A 23220-nucleotide genomic window follows, 5' to 3' on the forward strand; every position below is an offset into this window, starting at 1 on the left:
TAAAGTTAAAAAGCAAATGTGTGAATGTGTGTGTGTGTGTGAATGTAGAGTGAAGCGCTTTGAGGTCCTATGTATTTGATAAAGCACTATTCAAAGACAGACCATTCACCATGTCAGGATGATATTAATGTTTTTTTCCCCCCTTAATAACCAAACTCATCATTTGAAAACTTCTTTCTATGCTTACTCTGGGTATCTTTGTCTTATCTTAAAAGGTGTTTGATGATCTGAAACATTTAAGTGTGACCAAAAAAAAAAAAAGAAGAAACAAACAAAAAAACATCATGATGCGTCTACATATGATGCATTTTTTACATAGCTTATCTTTTGAAAAAGCAGGTTGCCCAGCAGCCCTTAAAAAGAAAAAAAAAAAAGAGTTGTTTGAATGTCAGAAGTCAGAAACACAAATCTAATACTTGAAAGATTGTTTATTTGAAAACCAGCTGTGTACAGGTAATAGACAGACAATAAATAATAGTGAGAGAAAAAAAACAAAACTTTTTTTATGCCTAATAAATTAGGAAAAGAAGTGATACAAAATGAAAATTTACAGTTTACTTTACCACCCATGGAAAGCAACATAAATACACACAGAAATGGCGATTTGTCCTGGATCACCTCCAGAGGCAGGTTTGACACCTTGTAGTAAAAAACAAAACAAACAAACAAAAAAAATAGCAAAACATATAACACTGGATGAACATAAGAACATGTTATTTAAAAGTACACATAATGCAGGGACAAATACAAGTACACATCCTTCATTCTCAGCATGTCAAAGCAGAAAAGAGGAGAGATCTAATACAGCCTGCCTCCATACGTCAATGCAACATACATCATCAGTACACTAAGCAGTCGCCTAAACAATGGTTGCAGCTTGAGAGGAAGTCCGCCCCGTTTCAACTACATAAAGCTAAACTAAAGATTACTTTAAGCCGAGCTAAATCTTGTTGGCTTAAGCCGAAATGCTATGGATGCACTTAGTATAAGTGCCGAATTAGCCCTACACTTTGGGCTTGATCGGACGAGTCCATGATGCGGGTTAGTGTTTATAAAGCGTGAAGGCATTCCCTTGCATTATAAGAAGATTACTAAAGATGAAAAGGCAAAAACAGGTTTTATATTACATCTGAGTTCCTTGAGAAGAGAAATATTGTTAAATCAGCCTTGTAAAAAAAAAAAAAAATGGCGCCGAGGTCTCAGAAAAACGTCAGATGCTTCGGTCCAAGATGCCTGCAACCACACTAGCAGTTATGGTTTTTGTGAAACTTTAATTTCACCGAGTTAAACACACACCGCTCCAAGAAACGTAATCTGAAACATTTTCAACCTTTAATTAAAAAGACAAACATATATATTCCACAGGCTCCCAAATTATCAAAAGTAATATAAGGTAAACAACAAAAAGTTAAGTAAACAAGCAATTACTATTTACAATACATACAAAGTACACAACTTATGTTGCTCATTTATGAAAGTTAATTACGTCTGGCCCCCATCAACATCCTCGGAGCTGATGTGCAGTTCACCACCGTCCGTCCCCGTTTCCATGACGTCTGGAAGAAGTCAGTCAAAAAAAAACAAAAAAAGCTTTTCTAAGATGACAGAAAAGGAGCTGCGTAGCTCCCTCTGGTGGAAAAGCCATGAAATGAAATGAGATGAGGGCGGAGGCGCTTCAGAGATTATCCCCCGGCTGGTACTGAGGCTCAGTGGCTGTGAAGTAGTCCTCCAAAAAGGCTTGCAGATACTCAAAGGTGGGCCTCTCCTCGGGGTCCTTCTTCCAGCACTGCACCATGAGCTCGTGCAGGGAGGAGGGGCAGTCCTGAGGGCACGGCATCCGGTAGCCTCGCTCCACCTGCTCCAGAACCTCGCGGTTGTTCATGCCTGGGAAAGAGAGAAAGCGGACAGATTCCCTCTCACTCTCACTGACCCCATTCAAAGCTCCCACTAGCACCAAGCAGCTTAATACATCTAAGAGTTTGTGATTTATTGCTGGTTCATTGTTTTTGTTCGCTTCAATAAGCCGTATTGTTGATGTGGTTTGATATCCTGTACGTTATGAGACAATTTCTTTTTTCTTTTTTTTTTATGATTTATGACTTCAGATTTAAATATGTGCTTTTTTTACGTGAAAGTGCTGCATAGTTGTGAAGTAGGATAACGTCCTAATGGGATGTAAACGTGACCAATCATCAGGAAGTAGTCTCACCTGGATAGGGCACCCTCCCCTTGGTGACCAGCTCTGTGAGCAGGATGCCGAACGACCACACGTCTGACTTGATGGTGAATTTCCCGTACAGCGCGGCCTCTGGAGCCGTCCACTTAATCGGAAACTTGGCGCCTGAAACAAGTAGAGGCGTTTGGTTTGAACGGGTATGTTTACTCCTCCAGCTACAGCAACATGTTTGTGACTTCACTTTTGCCGATCCCCGAGAAATACTTTGGCAGTAAGTAGGTCAGGCTTCATCTGCGGTTTCACATCACAGCGTCCCGCTGGGAAAACGACGGAACAATTCCATTATCTTTCACCCCCCACACCCCTCCCACCCAACGGTCTCCGTTCGCACTTGGCCCGACTTAAACAATCGAAGGTTTTTAAGCTGCCGTCCAACGAGCAGCTGGGCATGTTGACAGAGTAGTTTATGTCCGACTCCTTGAGGAAGAACAGCCGAACTGTCGAGTGGAAACTCGAGCAGTTAAACGCGCTCGTCTGGATTAAGTTTTCACTGTTGCTCAGTATATACTCAGCTGCCTTTCAGCCATGTTCCAACCACATCCTTCTGTTTTCCAAGTCTCCATCAGAACAAATTCATACATGTTTACCCTCTGCAAAACCACAGACCTTTTTCCTCTGGCTGCAAGTATTCCTAAGGATATTGTGGGTGAGGGAAGCGGAGGCTACTGAAGGAAAACCGGAGGAATATGTAAGATATGTGCGCAGATCGGCCTGTGATGCTGCAACTGTGTCTTGGGTTTTCACTGACTGACATTAAATCAGAATAAGCTTGTCCTGATTTAGTTCAGTTACGATTCCAAGTATTTTTTTCTATTTGGTAAAATGTCAGAATAATAAGAGAGAGTAAATTTTTTGTTAACGTTTTTCAAATTCACATTCATCATGTGAGCTGACAGCGTTCTTGTTGAAAAACAGTAAGAAAAAAAAACCCCAATGAGATGCAAACTGCCAGAAATGCACAGTATGTGGTTTATCTCAGCAATGTCCACTATATCTTGTTTGTGGGAGAAAGTAATAGATATGTAACTCAAGGTAGGTGTGCAAACTCTTGACTTCCCCAAACAGATTTCTGACTTTAGGCAGGAAATGATGCTGTTTTTCCGACTGGGAATTCAGAAACTAGATTAGAAAGATTAGTAGAGCCCGTTGACCCATTCCTACTGACATAAACATAGGCATGTTTGTAGGCAATTTTGCCCTCATGTATTTCTTTCAGTTCTGACCACAAACTTTCTCTGAGACTAAGATCCAAGTAGGTATGTCTGCAGGTGAAGAAGGCATTTCCAAAGGAAAGCGTTTCTCGAGATCTAATTGGACAAACAAAATCAAGTGCAACACGATTAGGAGAGCCTGTCATCGTTATTACATAATTACAGCAGGCAGACAGTATTAGCCCGTCCGACATTACCCGCATCTCCATAACTTTTCCTCCTGCCTGTCTTAACAGTCTGGCTACATTTAAAAAATAAGAGCATCAACATAAATCACACTGTTGTAATACTAGCTAATGGTTGTGACTTTTCTACCACATTTACAAGTAGGGAGGGCTAAATGTTAACACCTGGGCATGACATTAAAAACTTCATCCATTTTGGTTACAGAAACAATGTGAAAGTGACATTAAGTAACTTAAAAACTAATATTAAAAGAAATAAAAATAAAGTTATCATTCAAAAAATAATGTTAAGTCAAAGGATGGTTGTCCATTTGGATGTCCAACCTTTTCTTTGGGAGCAAATGTAACCCGGCTTGTGTCTTGAGATGTCGCTTCAATATAGTCACATTATTTATACCACAATATTTTGGCACAAATCCTCTGTTCGGCGGGCCCACCTTGTCTCGCTGTGTATTCGTTGTCCTCTATGAGCCTGGCCAGACCAAAATCGGCAATCTTGCAGACGAGGCCGTCTCCTACCAGGATGTTGGCAGAGCGCAGGTCTCTGTGGATGTAGTTCATCCTCTCAATGTACGCCATTCCTGCTGCCACCTGGGAGAAGGAGGTTTAATTATTTTTCCATTTAAAACGACATAAAACTGAACAGCTCCAAGGTCGGCAAATGTGTGTTACGCAAAGAGCGTCTTTTTTCCACACACACATCAGTAAATGGGCCCGCACGGAAACGGGAGAACGGCGCTGTAGCTTTTTAGCATTTAGTCCCGATGCTGGAAATCAATTCATTAGAAGTTCATCCAAACCAGCTGGGAGATCCTAAACAGCTGTCAGCTGATTGTTTTTACTGAAACACCAGCTAGACAACTGAACATTTTATTCAATTTGGACACTTAAACTTCCTTCATGAGAACTGGGGTTGCTAATTTAATAATGTACAGTTTGTAAGGACTAATGCAAATTAATAATTTTTATCTGATTGTAACTTAAAAAAAAACATATTTAAAGGAATAATTATATCCATTTATTTAACAGGGACAAGATGAAGATGCTATGGACACAGGATGATTTGTAGAAAAACAAAACTAACATGTTTTTTGAGGTTTTGACTAATGATTTATGTGTTTCTTATGGGGCATAAATTAAATAAAACAACAACAAAGTAGTGATGGACTGACAAGACAAAACAACAACAACAAAAAAGCACGGTAAAAACTAGAGAGAGATTAATAGCAGCACACCTGCGCCGCCATGTCCACCAGATTTGGCAATTTAAGGCCTCGTCCTTCTCCGTCTTTGAGGAAATCCAGCAAACTTCCTAAAAGAAAAAGAAGAACACGAAATATTTAGATAATTTACATTGTGATCATCTGTTGCATTTCACTCTGATAGAGCTTTCCCAGTTATTCCCTGGGTATCTTTTTTTGTTCTCTCGAGGAGTGATGCGAACTGTGACCTTTGCTCATGTACTCTGTGACGATGTAGATGGGTTCTTCGGACACGACGGCGTAGAGCTGCACCAGTTTATCGTGTCGGAGCTTCTTCATGATCTGAGCCTCCTCCAGGAAGGACTCGGGCGACATGGTGCCAGGCTTCAAGGTCTTCACCGCCACCTTCGTGGTGCCGTTCCATGTGCCTGATGAAAAAACCCCAAAACAAAACATAAGAACAAAAACAAAGAGTAGACGTTGCATCAGGATTCTTTTTTCTAAAGTGTGGTGCTCATCTTTGGAACAAAATGAACATTTTCTGTATTTAAAAACCATTTTCAGTTCTACATCGTGCCATTGAGCCAGTGTGAGCCAAATGTGGCTTCACAGCTGCTGGTTGTAGACTGCTGGGAGGGACCGATGCAGAGTTGTGAAGAGCTGTCAAAGAGATGTAAAATTATGCAAGGTTTTCACATATTTCTTAAAAGATAAAAACCGGAAAGGTGTGGCAGTCGTTTGCAATAAAAGTGAAACGGTTGCAGAATCATTACAGCTGAATGTTTAAGAACAGGTCCCTGCAGGACCATGAACGTCTAATAGGTCTTCTGAAGAAAACCGTGTCCACAGTACGATGCAGCCAACACCGTGCTGTCTCTGAGGTGATCTCTTGGCTCTTTTCTTTGCCTTCCTCCAAAAAAAAAAAAAAAGAGAAAGAAGTGTGGAGAGCACGACTGCTGAGGTCCAGTCAACAGATTCTCTCTGTCTCTGTGGATCTGTGCAGCTCCTCAAAAGTGATTTACCTTCTTCCTTTTCTTTCCAGTTTTCTTGGACGGCCACGTCGTTGTATGTTTGCATTCGTGGCATGCTGCATTTATTTTCTGACAATGGATTGGACTTTCCTCCAAGAGAAGTTGAAAGCTTTATAAACTAACTCTGCTGAACGTCTTCACGTATCACTAAGTTTCTGGAAGGATCTTGGAAAAATGTGAGGGAGTTCATGGAAGGCGTGTGTACTCTTTGCACTGGCCACCGAAATATGCAGCAGATATTTAAGTATCGATTAAAGTGTAGCAGGAAGAGTCTTTGTTAAAACTGAATGAAAGAATGTCATCTCGCTCCTCGTAAGCTATCGCTAGAACCGGACATTGGAGCAAGTTGTGTTTTCATGAAGCTCAAGTCAAAATCTGCTCTCTAAAATCTTGACAAAAATGGGTGCAGCTTTAAACAGCAAATTAGAACCAGCTCCCACATGGACTCCAACTACGTACAGCTGTTGTGCAACAGTCCTGTCCTGACCCTTGCCCGCGCCAAATGATACACACCCATCCAGACTTCTCCGAACTGGCCGTTGCCGAGGCGTTTGATGAGCTGCAGAGACTCCCGCGGGATCTCCCACACGTCTTTGGTTTTGACGGAGAGGTCGGTGAGACGAGGCATGCCTTTGTGGCACGGCACGATCAGTCGACAGCACAGCCCTGCGGCCCTGGCTGGAAACATGGAAGAACATATGCATGAAACACAAAACTGAGCCGTCATCGCAGGTTATTGCTCTCTCAAGTAAAGCGCTCTCACCGGAGTAGTGCTGAACAAGCTGTTGGAGGGTCTCGAACTGGGCCCTGGTGGTGATGTAGTAGCCTCCGTTGTCCAGTTTACGAATCTTGTAATGTTTGACGTGATCTCCCTTGATGTCATCCCAGTCCTGGATGGAGAGAGAGTACGCCCCTGGAACGGAGGCAACACATGCGTCAACAAATAGCCCGTGTCACATAGGCATGCAGTTCATGAAAACCAGGGAGCAGAAAACTGATGGCAGTGCTGGAGGAAGGTAGGAAAGGATGAGTAAAGGAAGAGAAGAAAGAAATGTAGAAGGAAGGAAGAAGGGAAAGAAAAAGTAAGGGAGAAAGGAAGGAAGGGGGAAAGAAAAGAAGAAAGAAAGGAATGAAGGGCACAAGATTTAAGGTAAGGTAAGGCAGGCAAGGTCATTTTATTTATGTAGCACATTTTCAGCAACGTGCTTTACATGAATTAAAGCACTTTGCACGAAATAAAGCCTGAAAATACAAATATTTTTCCACATTCTTATTTTCCTTTTTACCATTCAAATCTGGACCTGGAAAGTTATTGAAAGTTTTATTGCGTTTTTGAGTTTGCTAAGCTGCCCTGCACAGTGCTTGTATTAGCACGTGTTGCTGCTTTTGGGCACACACCTTTCCTGAAGGGTAAAAGTCTTCACTATGTCAGCATGTCGCCGCTGTGCTGTACCTTTGGTTGTTTCGCTCTCACGGATGAGGAACGTGCCTCTGGCGTTGCCACCGGAAAGCAGCTGCCTCTCCGCGTCCTTTCGGCCTAATTTGCCAAAATACCAGCTGCGGGAGAAGCAAAAACGCACGAGGTTTAACATTTGTTGTTCTGAATGCACTTCACTCGCTTTGCTTGCAGTGGGTGTGACACCGTGTCTCGTTAAACAAAAGACAGACGGGGAAGTTGCTCGACATCTATGGCGGGCTCCCAGAGAACGGGATCTGATCTCATGAGAGAAGGTGAACTCACTCCTCTGCCTGGATCGAATCCACGGGAGCGACGTAATTGCTGGGAATGTATCCAGTTCCACCTGTAGTCAGGGAACGAGCCTCCCACCAGTCGCCCTCCCTGGGGAGAACCAAGAGAGAGAGAGAGAGAGAGAGAGAGGGTGAACGAACCGGCAGGTTGGAATAAACAAACACTGATCAGCAGCAGAACTTTGGCCCAACGAAAAACTTTAGCTCTAGTAAACCCAAAACATTACAGAATATTTTCTAGCTACTTCTAGTTTCAACTGGTACTGCACCTTTAAAGTGAAAGCAAGTACAAGTGGGCCCAAAAGCAAACACTGAATAAGACTGACCGGCATATTTGTGTGTTTACGCTGTAGCCATTTGCGAGACAATCTGTTCCTTTCTCACCACATTTTGACAAAAACAAGCACAGATGACTCTTGTCTCTCGTCCTGTAGAAAGGTTTCGACTCCGGCAAATATTGTGCGTTAGTCCAGCCTCATTAGGACCGACTACTGTAGAACCAGCTATGGCTGCAATATTTTGAAGCATGACAGCAGCAGCTTTGCAAATTGAGAGACTGAAATCTTGGCCGAATTTTTTATTTATTTATTTTTTACAAAATAGCTGCAATTTAGTCAGATTGAATGGAGAGAATCTCTTTTACCTCAGATTATTTATGGGTTATAGCTCTGCACTTTGACTATGCCACTCTATGAATCGTTCCCCGTTCCAAAAATTTCCAAGAGCTCTTAAGACAACTGGAGCTTTAGAAAATACAAAACTTGTCAAGATTTAGAACCTTATTTTATTCAAAATTAAATGTTGCTTCTTTGTTATTAGGTTTTTTTGTGGAGAAGAAACGTCAAGGTTTTACAATCAGCAAAAAAAATAATTTTTTTTAGTAGACAGAAACCAACTGAGTCCTTTTCAAATTCAAACAAAGTGAATTAAAAAAATCACAAAATTATCCAATGGTGTCATTCTGGTGAATGAATTCCATGGCGATAACACATTAGACCAGATAAAATAAGAATTAGAGTATATTTACAAATACTGTTGTTATATAATGCTTGATCAGAGTTATTAAGACACATTATGAAGGGGCCGAAGAGACACAGGAGACTCAGGAATGGTTACGCTTCATCAACATGAACCACTGGTTCAGTCAGATAAAATCTCAATAAAATATGCTAAAGTCCATGTTTATATCAAAATGTGAAAGAGATCAAGTCGTAAGAAAGGTTTCTAAAGTCTGGTACTCCAATCTGAACCTAATCCTTTAGGCAAACGCTGGAACAGAGTGTTGAAATGTGCCACACAGCCAGTCCCAGTGTGGCTTGAACTCCACGACGATTCTCTGCCCAGCCTAAAAGGAGAACGATGACAAAAAATACGTAATTTAACACAGACGCCGCCTGCTCTCCGTGTTCCTGTGTGGCACTTTATCCCAGATGTAGCATTTGGATCTTAGTGAAACACAATCCCCCCCCCCAAAAAAAAAACAAATCAGAGGAGAACACAACCACCGCCCTCCCTCCACATGCTGTCATGCAGATGTTTTCACACTTACGTGCTGTTGAGGATCTGAAACCTCTCCCCCTTTCTGAAGCTGAGGTCATCCTCCGTCCTGGCCTCATAGTCATACAGAGCCACGAACAGAGTTACCCCTGCAGGGGAAAGCAAGAAAGTCACATACGGTATGCCGGCTGAGCATAGTGTTGCGGAGATCTAAAAGACCTGAAGGCTGTCTGTGATTTGTACTGATTAAAAGTTTCATTTTGAGGTCTGCGAGGTGGAGTTTCACCGAAACACGAACGGGAAGAAGGATGGAGAGACAGGAAGCAAGCACTGACTCTAGGGTCAAAAGAAGACGGACCACAACGAAGGAAAGCAGATAGGACAAAGCAAAAGGATAAACTAAAAACTAGGCGGAAGGAAGGAAGGACACAAGAGAGTAAGGAAAGAAAGAAAAAAACGGAGGGAAAATGATTACGGAAGGGAAAACATACAAAGATGTTGGACACAAGGATGGAAGGAAAGACGGGGGGGGAAGAAAGGAGGTAGGACACAAAAAGGAAGAAGCATGGACAGAAGGCTGTAGTGAATTAAAGGAAAAAGGAAGGAAAGCAGCTTAATACTCAAAAAGGAAGAGCAAAAGGATGGATGGAGAGACAGAGTTGGAACACAAGGAACAAACAAAGGACACAAAGAAAGGAAAGAAGTAAAAACAAAATGAATGAATGAGGCAAGGACACAAAGGTGGAAGGAAAAATGCAAGAAAGCATCATTCTACAGGACAGCATAAAGAAAGGACCTCATGACACAAAGATGGATGAAGGACACAATTAAGAAATTGTATCAATGTGATACTTGGAATATTTAAGGCGTGGAGATCAATATGGACCAGTCCTGTTTTTAAATCTGTCCCTAAAAATACTTTTATACTTATTGAGCAGCGAACAGGCGATATATGAGAAGTCAAAACTGTCACGAGATCCTCGACTGAATCGTCTCTCGAAAACATTTCAGCCATCTTTCAGCTCACCGCCTTTTTTTTTTATGGAATGCAACTTTAATGTTGTGGTGACTCTCACCACAACAACAGGCTTTGTCACAGAAATCAACTTGGTTTGCCAGTAAACTGTTGTGGCTACGACCAAAATAAAGGACTGCAATCTTTTTTTGTTACAAGACGAAGATGGCTCTGGAGTCCCAGTATCTTCAAACAAGCCTGAAACTACTGAATGATTTCACTTTCTGATTGGATCTGAATCCTATTAAACCCACCAAAAGCTCCCCTTTATCGCCTCTTGACCTCCATTCTCATCTAGTGTATCGACCTGTGTTATTTAGTTCATTCACACAAAACTGCACTTTACAATCCTCTGACTCTACGTACTTGCACATAGTGGGGAAAAAAAGAAGGCCCAGGACAGCAAAAAAAAAAAAGACGTGCTTCATATGTGCCTTTAAAGCCTTAAGCAGAAGCGGTGCGACACGCTGAAGAGGGATTTGCACTCTTCAGCAAAATGTCTGGTCCTTCTGTTCGTCAGATGTGCTTCACAGAGCACCGGCTATAAATTAGGTCACTCTGTTTTCCATTAACCAGAGGGCCGGGGTCGAATGTCCTTCACAGACAGATTCCTTTATCGCAGCATGCCAATACTGGAGAGAGAAAAAGTCTAATAATCCCAGCCATGATGAGATGTTTTTTAAATTTTTTTATTTTATATCTAAGCTGTGAAGAGGGAGAAGATTTCCAAGGTGTTTGAAGCTCCCCTCTCTGTTAAACTGAATTTTTTTCTGTTTTTAATTGCTTTGTTAAACAGTTTTGACACAACCATACGTTGAACGTCACATGTTAAAATCCACTTAAAATCACATGAACTGAGGAGGTACTTACTCTTTGTGTGGTTATTTTATTTTATTGGGATTTCAGGTCACAGATCAACAGAAAGTGGAAGAAAATTGTTACACGTCTCTACCAGCTTCGTCTCATCTGGAGACCTTTGGGGGAAGGACTATTCGTCCACAAGGCGATTCAAATTAAAAACAAGAAAGGCACTAAAAGAAAAACAGCAAAACAACCAACTGGGTTTAATAGTTTCTGTTCATTTTTAAGTCCTGACACTGATTCACGGTTGGACTTGGATCTGGAATTTAACCGGGCCGTTTTAACACATAATGGTGCTAAATCTTTCCATTGCAGCCATGCGATGTGTGTTTTTCATTGTCTTACTAGAAGGTGAGTCGCCACTCAGTTTTGCAGCCTCTTGTTTTTGAGCAAAAGACGTCTTTGATCAAGTTTGATTCATTTCTTTCATAATAAAACGTATTCCCACAACGTGATGTTGTCACAAAGTGGGGTTGGGGTGTTCACACTGATGTGCTCGCATGCCAAAAAGTTCACTTTTGGCCTCATCTGACCAGACCACCTTCTTGTGTTTGTGCTGCATTCCCCTTGGCAAATGGGACTTCATGAGGCTCTCTTTCAAGAACGACTTTATTTTCACAGCTTTTCCCATAAGAGGTCAAACGTGAGGAGTTTGACCTTTGACTAATAGCTGTCCTGTCAACAGATTCTCCCACCTGAACCTGAGCTGTGGATCTCTGCACCTCCTCCAGAGTTACCATGGAAATTCGGTCTGGACTGTTAGCTTAGCGCAGGGGTCTGAAAAAGTGCCAGTCTTTTCACCTTCCACAATGGCTCTAAGTAACATGGTTAAAAATAAATAAAGAGTCATCTAATATTTTTAAATACCGATATTATAACAAATGCAGGTTTTAGATTTTTTTTTGTCATGGAATAACTGCATTAAATTTCTACAACAGAATGACAAAAAAAACAGCAATGTGTTTTTAGATCTATTTTCTTGTCATTTAGTAAGAAAAGTGTTTGAATAAAATTTTTCTCAAAATGTCCACAACATCCCGTTCGTCTTCGCTTTTTGCAAAAACTGTGTGCCTTTGTTCATTTGAAACCCCCACAAAACATTAATTTAATGGCTGTTCTTTAAGAATTTCAACACATTCCCTGCAGTAAAAATGTATCAAAATTATAAGTTGACCAATCATATAACATTATTGGCTCCAAATAAGCTTTATTTAGCTGGATTGAAGGGAAAAATGGCTCCTTGAATTGTGAAGGTTGCAGAACCCTAGTTTAGTAAAAGGCCATGTTTAAAAAAATATATTAATACACACTACTTTGTGATATGTCAACCAATTACAATGCGGTTTTCGATTGCATATCATAAAAAATTGTAAAACCGATAACAGAGAAAGTCCAGATACTTTTTCAAGCCAGAATAGAATCATCACCTTCCTAAAATAATGATTTTTTTTTTTTTTGGGGCGGGGGGGGAGTAATTTTTGCAAAAGAACACTTGACGGCGTCTAACTGCGACCAACAGAGCAAAACTGTGGTGGTTTTTGCAGCCACACACTGTTGTGCATGTGGATAAGCGGCTGCTGCAGGACCAGCCTCACCTGTCCCTCCCCGAGACCGAAGCGTCCCGGACTGCGAGGACGTGTGCACGCCTCCGAACACCGTCACCCCCTGCGTGGCGGCAGTGTGGAAGTTGTTGTAGTTGGGAATGGTGGTGACGCCGAAGGTGGGGTAGTGCTGCGGCGTGGGGTCGGAGCCATAGCGGTACCCCGAGCTGTGTGTGAGGCTGGTCTCGCGGTCATCGGTGAGTTTCGCTGCTTCTTTATCCTTACATTGGACACAGCCCATCCTCTATCGTCTGTGAGCAGACGGAAAGAGAGAGAGAGAGAGATGTAAGGAGTGAGAGACAGAATGAGGATGTAGGTGGAAATAACAGCTCCAAAGCTGCCTCTCTTGGGGAATTTATGATTTAATCTTCCATTATTTCACATTTTCCTCTGAGACAAAGCCTTCAGAAAAATCCAACAGTTAGGCTGAAATTAAACCCGATCCTTACTCTCTAATTTAACACGAAAACAGACCGTAGCAGAGCTGTGTGTGGCTGCTTTTAAAATATGAATTAACTTCTTTATGGCTTACTTCTCCAAAGTGTCGCGTGACCACACATGTGCAAAGAATTTACTCCCACGCCACCACATTTATAAGATGGCACGCAGTTCATTTTTGTTTACTTTAACAGGAGCTCCACTCACACACAGCACAGACACATCTCTGGACCCAGAGTACTGAAGTAAAAAAATACACACACACACACACACACACACACAGCAAACCGCTTCCTGGCACTGCTATTTATCCCCGAGAACGGAGGATTTGGCCTCACTAAACCAGTTTGGCTAATGAGTAAGGCGATCTCTTTAGAAGGAGTCCTTCCATCTTTATAGACCCAGTTACACTAATGAACATTTAGGCTCAAGGTGTCCCTGGAAGAGGGTCTTGAAGCTGGTGAGGCATGGCTGGCTGCAGGGTCGTCTTTCATCAGAGCGAGCAGCTGACTGTCTTCAGACGCACCTAATTGGAAACACACTTGTTGACAGTGTGTGTGGACGGGGAGAGGTGGCATTACCAGGAAGGGGAACTGTCACCGCTCCCTCCATCAAAGGACAGGATGGGCTGTCGGCTGATGGGGGGGGAAATTTATGAGTGCTGGGTGTAAAGGGAGCAATAATGTGAAAGTATTACTGTGCTTTTACAGTAATCACATTCCACAAGGAGCCTTCTATAGTGTTAATTAAAAAAGAAAAAAATACAGAACAATTAATAGTGCAAGATTGGAAATACTGAAACAAAAAGAGTTTTTACTATTATTATTATTATTATTATTATCATTAATTATTATTATTATTACTAAGGCTGCAGAATGGTATTAGTATTAAGAAAACTGGTGGCATTATTGTTGGAGGTTGCAATGACAATACCAGTTGGCATTAACTCACATTTTGTTCAATCCTTTATTATTTTTGTCATAAAAATATGACATAAAAAAACAGTACTTTACAAAAGCTCTAACTTATCACCCACAGAAGTTTATCAGTTGCGGGCATCATCATCATCATTATTATTATTTTTTCCTCCCTCCAGGGGGTCTTTTGTGGGCTCTAGTGTCCCTTATATGACAGTAGGCTGACAAGAAAGGGGGAAGACATGCGGCAAATGTCAGTCGGGTCCGGGAATCGAACCCGTGGCCACTGCGTCGAGGACTCAAACGTGGGTTGCACTATCCCCTACGCCGCCACAGCACGCCCCGCGGGTATCATCATTAATCATCATTATCATCATTTTTAATTTACGGTGGCTTAGTAAAGTATTCATATTCCCTGAATTTTGTCGCGCTATAAACACAGATTTCAATCATTTTTATTAGGATTTTATGTGATAAACCAACACAAAATAGAGCAGAATCGTGAAGTTAAAAGAAATCTGAAAATCTTTAATAAAAGGTTATGACACACTTTATTGTTCAGCTCCAGGCAGCAGCAGGTTTTCATAAAAACCCTCTACACAGGGCGCCGCAGCCTGAGGGGCGGCAAGCATTCAGAAAAAAAGAAAAAGAAAAAGCCCCGCCAAGACTGGAGATCAGAAAAAGCTGCGTATTTACAGCTCTGGTATGGTTGCGTGAAAGTTTTTATCGTGGAAGCAATAGCAAAAAGAACATGGCGATAATTGCTTCATAGGCCTAATTAGCTGTCGAGTATTGAGCAGCTCCCAGTACTCCGATACCCCAAATTAAAATCCAGAATAAATATTCCCCATGATCCCATTTTTCTCATCGGGGATACAGAACCTGGTCAGAGTTGATAGGAAGACGAATGCAAGTAAATAGGATTCAATAATGGTGGGAAACCCTGTCAGAGGACACAAACGATCTGAGACATATAAGCATATTTATGTTTTAAAAAGGTCCAGTCAGATCCAAATTCAATTGAAAATCCAACGCACTACTTTATGTTGGTCTTTAAAATAAAGCCCCGATATAATATAATGCAGTGAAGAATGCTGCCACCATGTCACAAAAAGTGAAATCTTTTTCACTTAAAGCAAACTTTCTCTTAGGAGCCCCGTAGCGGGATAAATGAAACTTTCCTGAAAACATTTTATCTTCTTCCATTGGCAAAAGGAAACATGTAAGTGAAGAGTAACGTCTCTAGAACAGCTGGGCAAATTCACTTTACAGATATGTTGCCTTCTAAATCTGCCGCAGCTCCTGTGTGTCAACAGGCGGCAATAAAAAAAACAAAAACAACTATGGCTTTGGCAGACCAGGTGACAAGTACAAATCACTGCTCTGCTGTACCTGCAGAACAGGAATCCGACAGCAATGCACCTGGCGGGATTCTGGGCACTCTGTCTGTGCAGAGCTGTTTATTTCACTTCCTCCAAGCAGGTGAGTGTTTGCTCCACTCTGCCTAACTAACGACGGAGAAAGGTGAGCCACTGCGGAGAGAAAGAGAGCAGCGTGATTCACGACCGCCCATAAAACGCCATAAAACACCCAAAAGAAGGAACGGGCTCGCAGAGAGCGCGCATTACGGCAGGAGCCTGGAGCAAAGCGGAGACCGCGGACAGAAATGCAAGGAGGAAAACTGCAGATTTGTCCTTAATCCTCCAGATTTTGGATAATCTTCTTTGACATTTACGTTCACATCTTCAGTCGTGCGGTGTTTGCAGAATCCCTCTTGGACAGTCCAGCACATATACTCAAGCTAAATATACATCATAAAACATTTAGTATAGACTGCGAGTACATGAGCAATTGATAAGTATTTTGAACGAGTGTTTGCAGCAAAAACTAGCAATTTTTTTAACGGAAATGTCCATCTGTTACCTTTTTAAAAACAAACTTTGCAAGCAGCAGCGTTGAAAAGAGTACTGATGAATGTTCTGCTGCTGATTTTGCATAAGCTTGAAGTATGAAGAGAACAGACCAGAGGAAAATGGTAAGAGTCTGTTTTCTGGTGTGACTGCAGAGATTTAAATAGCACTGCACCCACTCCTGGAGGGAGCGGAGTAAATGAGGGGAGATCTCCTGTTACCGTTGTGCCTGTGGGGGATCATGAAAACCTTTAGTCTTCTCCAAGTTAAAAGGGTCCGGGACGTCTCCATTTGTGCATGCCTTTCCTCCGTTGCGCAGGCCGCCATGTTTGGGGAGCAGGGAAAAGTTTCAGGGCAGAAAAAGATGCACCGCATGAATCAACACAGGCAAGGAGACGGATAACAATCATTCACTGTAACGCCATAAACACGTAACACACACATTCATCAAAAAGATTCAGATTCAAGCTATCCTGGTATGTTACATGGATGAGTCAACGCCATTTATCATACAGGAAAGTCCAAATAGTTTTACTTTTTCTTCTGTTTACAGTGACAGAAATATACATAAATATACACTAGCTCCAAGTGATACAGGCAAAAACTCTGTCTGGTGGGAAACTAATGCTGCACATGACCATAAAAACACCAACCCAAGGTAGAGCATATTGTGAGGTCAGAGGTCAGTTTCTTTACTCTTTTAGCCCAACCACAGATCTCGCCACTCCTGCATCTTCCTCCCCCTCCTTCCAGCATTCAACTCCAACAATGACCGCATTAACACCCATAACTTAGTACCGATTTATTGATAGACTAGCACATTCATCAACTCTGTCTGATGCAACTGTGCTCCAGCAGTAGGCGGTGCGGCACAACATCTTCCATCATCCAGAGTGACGGGAGTTGCTAAAACATTTAGCCTGCACAGTGTGCACGTTCAAGTCCAGTGCAATTTTGGTGCAGCAAACATATTTCAGACTGGGGCCGATATTGAATGTAGGGATGGAAGTTTATCATATTGTTTATTGTTTATGGTGATAAATTTCTTATTATTATTTATTGCTGTAACCGAAAGTTCCACTTAATTCCCAAATTCCCAAACCTGTGGATATTGTTTGTTAGATTTTACTATTTTCTCCACAGTTTGTTCAATGAAAGCATCAAATCAATAATTTTGAAAATATTATTAAATGCATTTACAATTTGTAGTCACTTCTTTATATGACTAGTGTCCTAAAGAAGTACGTTACAAGTTGGAATGCTTCATGTTTTTCCAAGAGTTGTATTTGTGTTTGTGGGGCTATTATTGCTTTAACACAAAGTCACAGATATCTAAACAAGGAGTGATAAATCATTCTTATTGTCACTTTTATACAAAGAAGAGTTTTAAAGTCTGCTCCCGTGTTAAAAATGCCAGATCAAAGTCCACACTTTACAAAAGTACACCAAGATTTCGCGACATTTATTTACAGTAATTAGATACTATTTTTTCTTTACATCACAATTTTTAGAATTTTTTGCAAAAGGCAAAAAAGTTCAAGTAGTATCAAGACTTTTTCGAGGGACCGAGTTCCAACACGCTCAGCTCAGATCAACCTGTGACACAACTTAAACCCTCCCCCAAAGAAAGCACATGATTGTATCACAGCCTTAAGTCTTCACCTCAGTCTCAGCAAGAACAATTCTTGTGCTATTTTCAGACCCAGATGAACAGCTTGAGTCAAAGAGGCCCACAGCAGCATGATAAGGAAAGAGACAGGGCTGTTCCTGCAAATGCGTAGGAATGTCAGGTTAAGGTTAACAGATGGATAAAACAGGAAACAGTCGGACCGAGCTGAGAAAGTGACAGGTCCAAAGTGAACACTCTGCACAGATGAAACCATCCATATCCAGTTAAACAGAAGTTAAAGTGTATACTTTTCAAGACTCATCGAAACATCAAAGATCATAGTGAAAAATTCCCTGTGTAGGTTCAAGGAATTGATCATCAACTCATTACATAAGCCTGTCACAATAATCAATAAATCAATTAATCACATAATAAACAAACTCAATAATTTTTACTTGCGTAATTTATCGGGGGTTGGGGGGGTTCTTTTTCTTTTTTTTAACCAAAAACTGGATGAAAAAAGTCTTCAGTCTGGTGATTTGGTGTCAACTGGCTCTTATTTTGAAGCACAGTTTTGTTTACGGAGACTTAATGATTCATTTTATATTTTGTTTTGTATATGTATTGTTGATATTTAAATTTTTTCCAGTTCCAGTGTTAAATGTTTATCAGAATTTAAAGTTTATTTATCTCTAAGAATGTGTCCTTGCATTACTATTGCTTGTAAATGGTCTCAACACAACAATATTATCGTTTAGACGCTATAGCTTTTGGGACAATTTATCATGCAGGAACATTTGTTATGGTGACCGGGCTATCATTGCATTTACAATACATAAAGCAATATCTTTCATATTTATGCCATCCTGTTCAGCACCATCCTACCTCATTCATTCATCCTTTAAATCCTCATCCCTACTGCCTTCAATCCTTACATCTACCTCTCACTGCTAGAGCCTACCCTTCATTCCCATTTCCTTCCACATTCATCCCTTCTCCTAACTCCCAAAACCTTACTTCCTTCGACTCTCACCTCTACCACTGAATTCCCTAAACCCTCATTCCTACTTCCTACATCCCTGACCCCAACCATTCTCCTTCATGACCATCTTCCCTGCCTCATTATCCATTATCTTCTTCGTTTGACCCATTCGTTCTACTGTGCCCTATGTAGCATCATGAAGGTCCTTATCTGGATTGGGGAACTGATGTGCTGAGACAGAACTGCCACTATGAGTCTGGATCGCTGAAGCATCCAGCAGCCAGCCTCCCTCAGATGAGTCCATTAAAATTCATTAATCCTCTTCTCCCAAGGCAGCCACAATCCTTTAGATAAATCTTTTAAAATAACATTGTTGTGGTATGGTGCTTGTCAGTAAATCACAATAGATGGCCTTTCAGATATCTCGCTACCACTGCATTAGACCTTTTGGCTCCCGTTTTCTCTTAAAACAAATCTGCTTATTTGTTTTTTTTAACAACTTTTGTTTAGAAAATTTGGCAAATGTATGGTGCCCAAAATAGTTATCAGCATTTGCTGAATTTTTGGTAAATTGTAACACATAATCTCCAGAGCCAGGAGCCTTTCCTAATACACGAGACAAAAAAATAAAGCCTCAATAACAAAATCTGGCTTCGAGTCTTTGGAATCCAAACAAGAACCACAAGACAGTGAAGCTGTGCTCAAATGGTCATTACAACTGGAATGTCTTCAGCACTTAAATTATCAATCTCTCATAAATGCGATCACTTTGCAATTCAAACAGCTCTTCCAAACACAGGCTTGATTCTTTTGAGGTGTGGTGTCACTTTACACTCAAGACTATTGAAATGTAGGAGTTAATGTTGAACTTCCCACCCGACTCCCACGGACAACGCACACGCGTTGACCTTACCCAAGTCCAAAATCTGACGTTTTGTTCCACCAACAAAGGCAAGTACAAGAGGAGCATCACTTGAAGCTGTGTCCCATTTGGATGAAATACGACAAACGCTGCTCTGTCTGCTGGATTTTCTACGACATGGACAATCTCCTCCTTATGGCTGCCATTCTCTGGATAGTTACAACATTTGCTTGTGTCAGACAACCGAGTTCATTCAGTGTATCAACAGCAGGACAATGGGCACATTTCACTTGGCCACAAGATTACGAGCACAATGAAACGCAGTGTTAAAGCTTTCAAAGCGCTCTTCTAGCGCTGGATGAACAGAGTGGGTTATAAAACCCACAGCTGAGCTTCATACAGTACGTGGTTTAAGCCTAGCTGTGTTTTAGCGTCACAGTGTTCACAGTTGAGTGTGTTGAGTCATGCTGTTAAATAACTGAGACCATTGTAATTATCCGTTCAGTCAGCTTGATTTGGGCATCTTACACTGACACTTGGGAAATAAAGAAAATTGGAGTATCAGAGAAACCAGGAAATAGTAGCGCATTTGTCTGAATTTGGGATCTGTTGATGAATATTTCCAAATGTTGTTTCAGAGGGTGGTTCTTAATCATTTACCAACATGATGGTAAATGTGTTCGTTTGGTGAAAATATCCTTTGTATTTTTACCAAAGGATGCTGGAAATACATTAGCTGAACTTAAACTAACTCAATTCAACACAAATCAATAAAATGGGCCATGGAGTCTGCAGGTGACTCAGTAAACCAGGAGGAAAGAAATAATCACAACTTCTTCTGACAATTTTGTCTTAAAAGTCTCAAAATCTTAGATTATTAAAGTGAAAATTTGTAGATGGCCTCCTTAACTTCACTCTAATTAAACTGAGTGAACAACGGCAACAAAATGACATGAATAAGTTGACCACAGAGGCTTTAGCAGATGACAATATGAGTCAAGAGATGATCAATTTATACTTTACAGCATTATTATTGACAAAAAGCTATGAGAGAAAGTCCTTAAGCATCCCCAATGTGACTAATAGTGTTTTCATGACAGAAAATATTTCCAAACAGCCAACTTTGTTGTCCTCCTAGGAAATGAAAAAGCATCTGATCTTTCTTTCATCCAGCGGACCAGCGGTGTTCAGTAGTAGTTGAGTGAGGGCTAGGAAAACGTTACAGACAAAATTGCCCATCTTATAGGTTGGAAAAAATGTAGTTGCCTTCTTTGCAGCCAGTCTCAAGTGATTTCACACACACATTGCAACCTCCTTTAATGAGGGAGTTGTTAGAGTCTTAGAAACTACAGAACACAGAGATAGTTATTAGCCTTCCATGCTAATGTCAGTTAGCCTGATCACTCTTCATGTCAAGCAATTCCCAATAGCTTTCCAGTTTGCTTATGTTGGGTCTAATTTTATTCTCACATCCAAGTTCTGAATTTAGAGGTAACAACATAAGTAGCCACCAACACTTATCCCTGTTTCACTGTTCAAATGGGTACTTATAGAAAAACATCAGCCACCACATCCATCCATTTTCTGTACACCCTTGTCCCTTAGAGGGGTCAGGAGGGTTACTGGTGCTCAGAAATCCTCCTGGTTGCCAGTTCCTGTGGGTCGCCAGTCTGTCGCAGGGCAACACAGAGACATACAGGACACACAACCATTCACACACACACACTCACACCTAGGGAGAATTTAGAGAGACCAATTAACCTGATAGTCATGTTTTTAGACTGTGGGAGGAAGCTGGAGAACCCAGAGAGAACCCACGCATGTACAGGGAGAACATGCAAACTCCATGCAGAAAGACCCTGGGCCGGGAATCGAACCCAGGACCTTCTTGCTGCAAGGCAACAGCTCTACCAACTGCGCCACTGTGCAGCCACACACCTGATCAATGTTCAGAAACTGATCAGTCTCACTGATAAGCAAAACTTAAATTAGTCTTGTATATTCTTTATTGTTTAGGATCTAAATTAGTTAGACTTTACACCCAGCTACCCAGCTGTAACTTATTAGTAAAATTAATTTCAGAGATTTGTTTTTACTTATGTTAAGAATCAACCTGGAAATTTGAACAGTTCGCAAAAGTCCATAGACTGAAAATCACATTTATTAAGTAGTTAATACTAAGAAACTGAAACTAAAGCAAATTTAATGGTTACAAACTACAGATTGAAATAAACAATTCAAAATTGAGGATGTGTTACTTAAATGAGGAGGGTTGTTTTTAATGGTCTAATTCTGACTATTATAGCATAGTATTTCTAGAAAAGCAAGAAATAACTCAGGAAGGAATAAACAGGGAAAGCCTGAACATTTAGAAAGAAGACTTATCAGGAGGTACTGATCAGACAATCAGAAGTGAGTGTCGGTGTAACTACTACAAATTTATTGACTTAAACTGAAAAGAAATCTGAAAAGAAAAAAAAAAACATTTGTTTTTTTATGAGCAAACAACTTATCTAAGAGTTTGTTTTGCCCAGCTTGTGGGCAGGAGAGCAAAGAGTCATTGTAAGCAAAAAGGTCGAGAGGCCAAATTTTCTCCAGTGAACTTTGAGTAGATTATTTTTTAAAGCAAAGATTAGTGAACTCGTATACTTCCAATGTTTGACTACAGGCGCTTGTTGCAGCACAGTAAATTCGATCAAATTTACCTTGCAAATATTTAATCCTACAATTTATTTTGAGTCCCATCCCACAAGCATACCACAATTTGAGGGCCATGCTTCTAAACTAATGCTGAGGTGCAAACATGGCTGTCATTCGTTTTATTTGTGAACACAAAGGTCCTAAGGAAACATTTGCATGGATCATTAGTTATAAGCAACTCAAACACAACTGTGAACTCTCAGGTGCAGGGTGATGAGTGAAGATGAAGACATGTCAGCTAAACCACCAACTGCATCCTAACTTATATCACATGGGCAGCCAGCACATCATCCCATTTGTGTTTGCCTCCAAGATGGATGGCAGCACCTCCAGACACAACAGATAACCCGATTAAAGCAGCTTTAATTGGAAATTTAACAGCGTGGCAATGCAATAAGCTCAACAAATGTGACAATTAATTCGGAGACTAATCAATAGGAGGCTGTCTGCGGGTCGAGGTGACTGTGGTGCTCACGGCCTCAGCAGTCAGCTCTGTTCTGCAACCCATCCGTCCCTGCAGCAGATGCAACACCTCTTCAGAAACGCACAAATGCAAAACACCAGCCGCAATCACAGCTCCCCCTGCACGTTGTTCTTTCTGATTGATCCCAAACTCGCACATGAAGCAAATACACTTCCACAGGAACCGTCCGGTCATACGACCGTGGCGCTTTAAAACGTGTTATTTATCTCCCCTCCTCTCTCCCGAGATGGATTCAACCCACAGAGCAAAACAGAGGACGAGGCGGCTGCACCGGTTTGGAGCAGAAGTAAGATATAAAAACAAAACCAAGCTTACCGCAGAAAATCCAATCAATCCATCGGAGTTTTCAGTTGAGATTTTGTGAAGGAATTTTTTTAATGTTTTTTTTTTCTCTCTCCTCTGTCTGTGTTTTTTTTTTCTTCACACAGAGGGAGAACAGAGGGGGAGACTCGTCCCTGCCGGAGAGCCTGTCGCCGCCGTGTGTTCGGATGATGACGATGGAGTGAGATGTCTGTCAAGCCACGCTAGCAATATCGAACACTTCCGGTTTGGACTTTCAAAATAAAGCATCTGTTTCTGGAGGAAAGCGAATATTCTATTTTAATACATCTAATTGTACATACTTTATTGAATATTATTTCACTATTTATCGCATGGAAGTATAATGATAAACACCACAATTCATTTTCAAAGCATAAATCTATGTTGTTGTTCGTCTTAAGTAAAGAAG

At 41.1% G+C, this 23220-nt stretch overlaps 2 protein-coding genes across 4 annotated transcripts in view; one reads left to right on the forward strand and one right to left on the reverse strand.

The window, feature by feature from the left end:
* Window positions 1–23191, forward strand: part of LOC122846277 (fatty acid-binding protein, brain-like) — a 47263-nt gene extending 24072 nt beyond the window's left edge. The window contains exons 4-5 of one of the 3 annotated variants that reach the window (XM_044143123.1): window positions 22717–22776; window positions 22919–23191. In XM_044143123.1, coding sequence (XP_043999058.1) covers window positions 22717–22776; window positions 22919–22996 — 138 coding nt within the window. In that variant the 3' untranslated portion in view covers window positions 22997–23191. Of the gene's footprint in view, window positions 1–18636; window positions 20871–22716; window positions 22777–22918 lie in introns of those variants that run through there. The other 2 variants (XM_044143124.1, XM_044143122.1) reach the window with 2 other exon arrangements.
* Window positions 411–22984, reverse strand: LOC122846276 (tyrosine-protein kinase fyna-like). The gene is made up of 12 exons (XM_044143121.1): window positions 22806–22984; window positions 12583–12839; window positions 9164–9260; window positions 7607–7705; window positions 7319–7422; window positions 6629–6778; window positions 6379–6543; window positions 5083–5262; window positions 4868–4944; window positions 4070–4223; window positions 2210–2341; window positions 411–1884 (listed from the first exon to the last, which is right to left on the reverse strand). The coding sequence occupies exons 2-12, from the start codon at window positions 12827–12829 to the stop codon at window positions 1676–1678; spliced, it is 1614 nt and encodes a 537-aa protein (XP_043999056.1). The 5' UTR covers window positions 12830–12839; window positions 22806–22984; the 3' UTR covers window positions 411–1675.
* Window positions 23192–23220: the final 29 nt, after the last annotated feature.

The sequence above is a fragment of the Gambusia affinis genome, linkage group LG16 (assembly GCF_019740435.1).
Source record: "Gambusia affinis linkage group LG16, SWU_Gaff_1.0, whole genome shotgun sequence".
NCBI lineage: Eukaryota > Metazoa > Chordata > Actinopteri > Cyprinodontiformes > Poeciliidae > Gambusia > Gambusia affinis.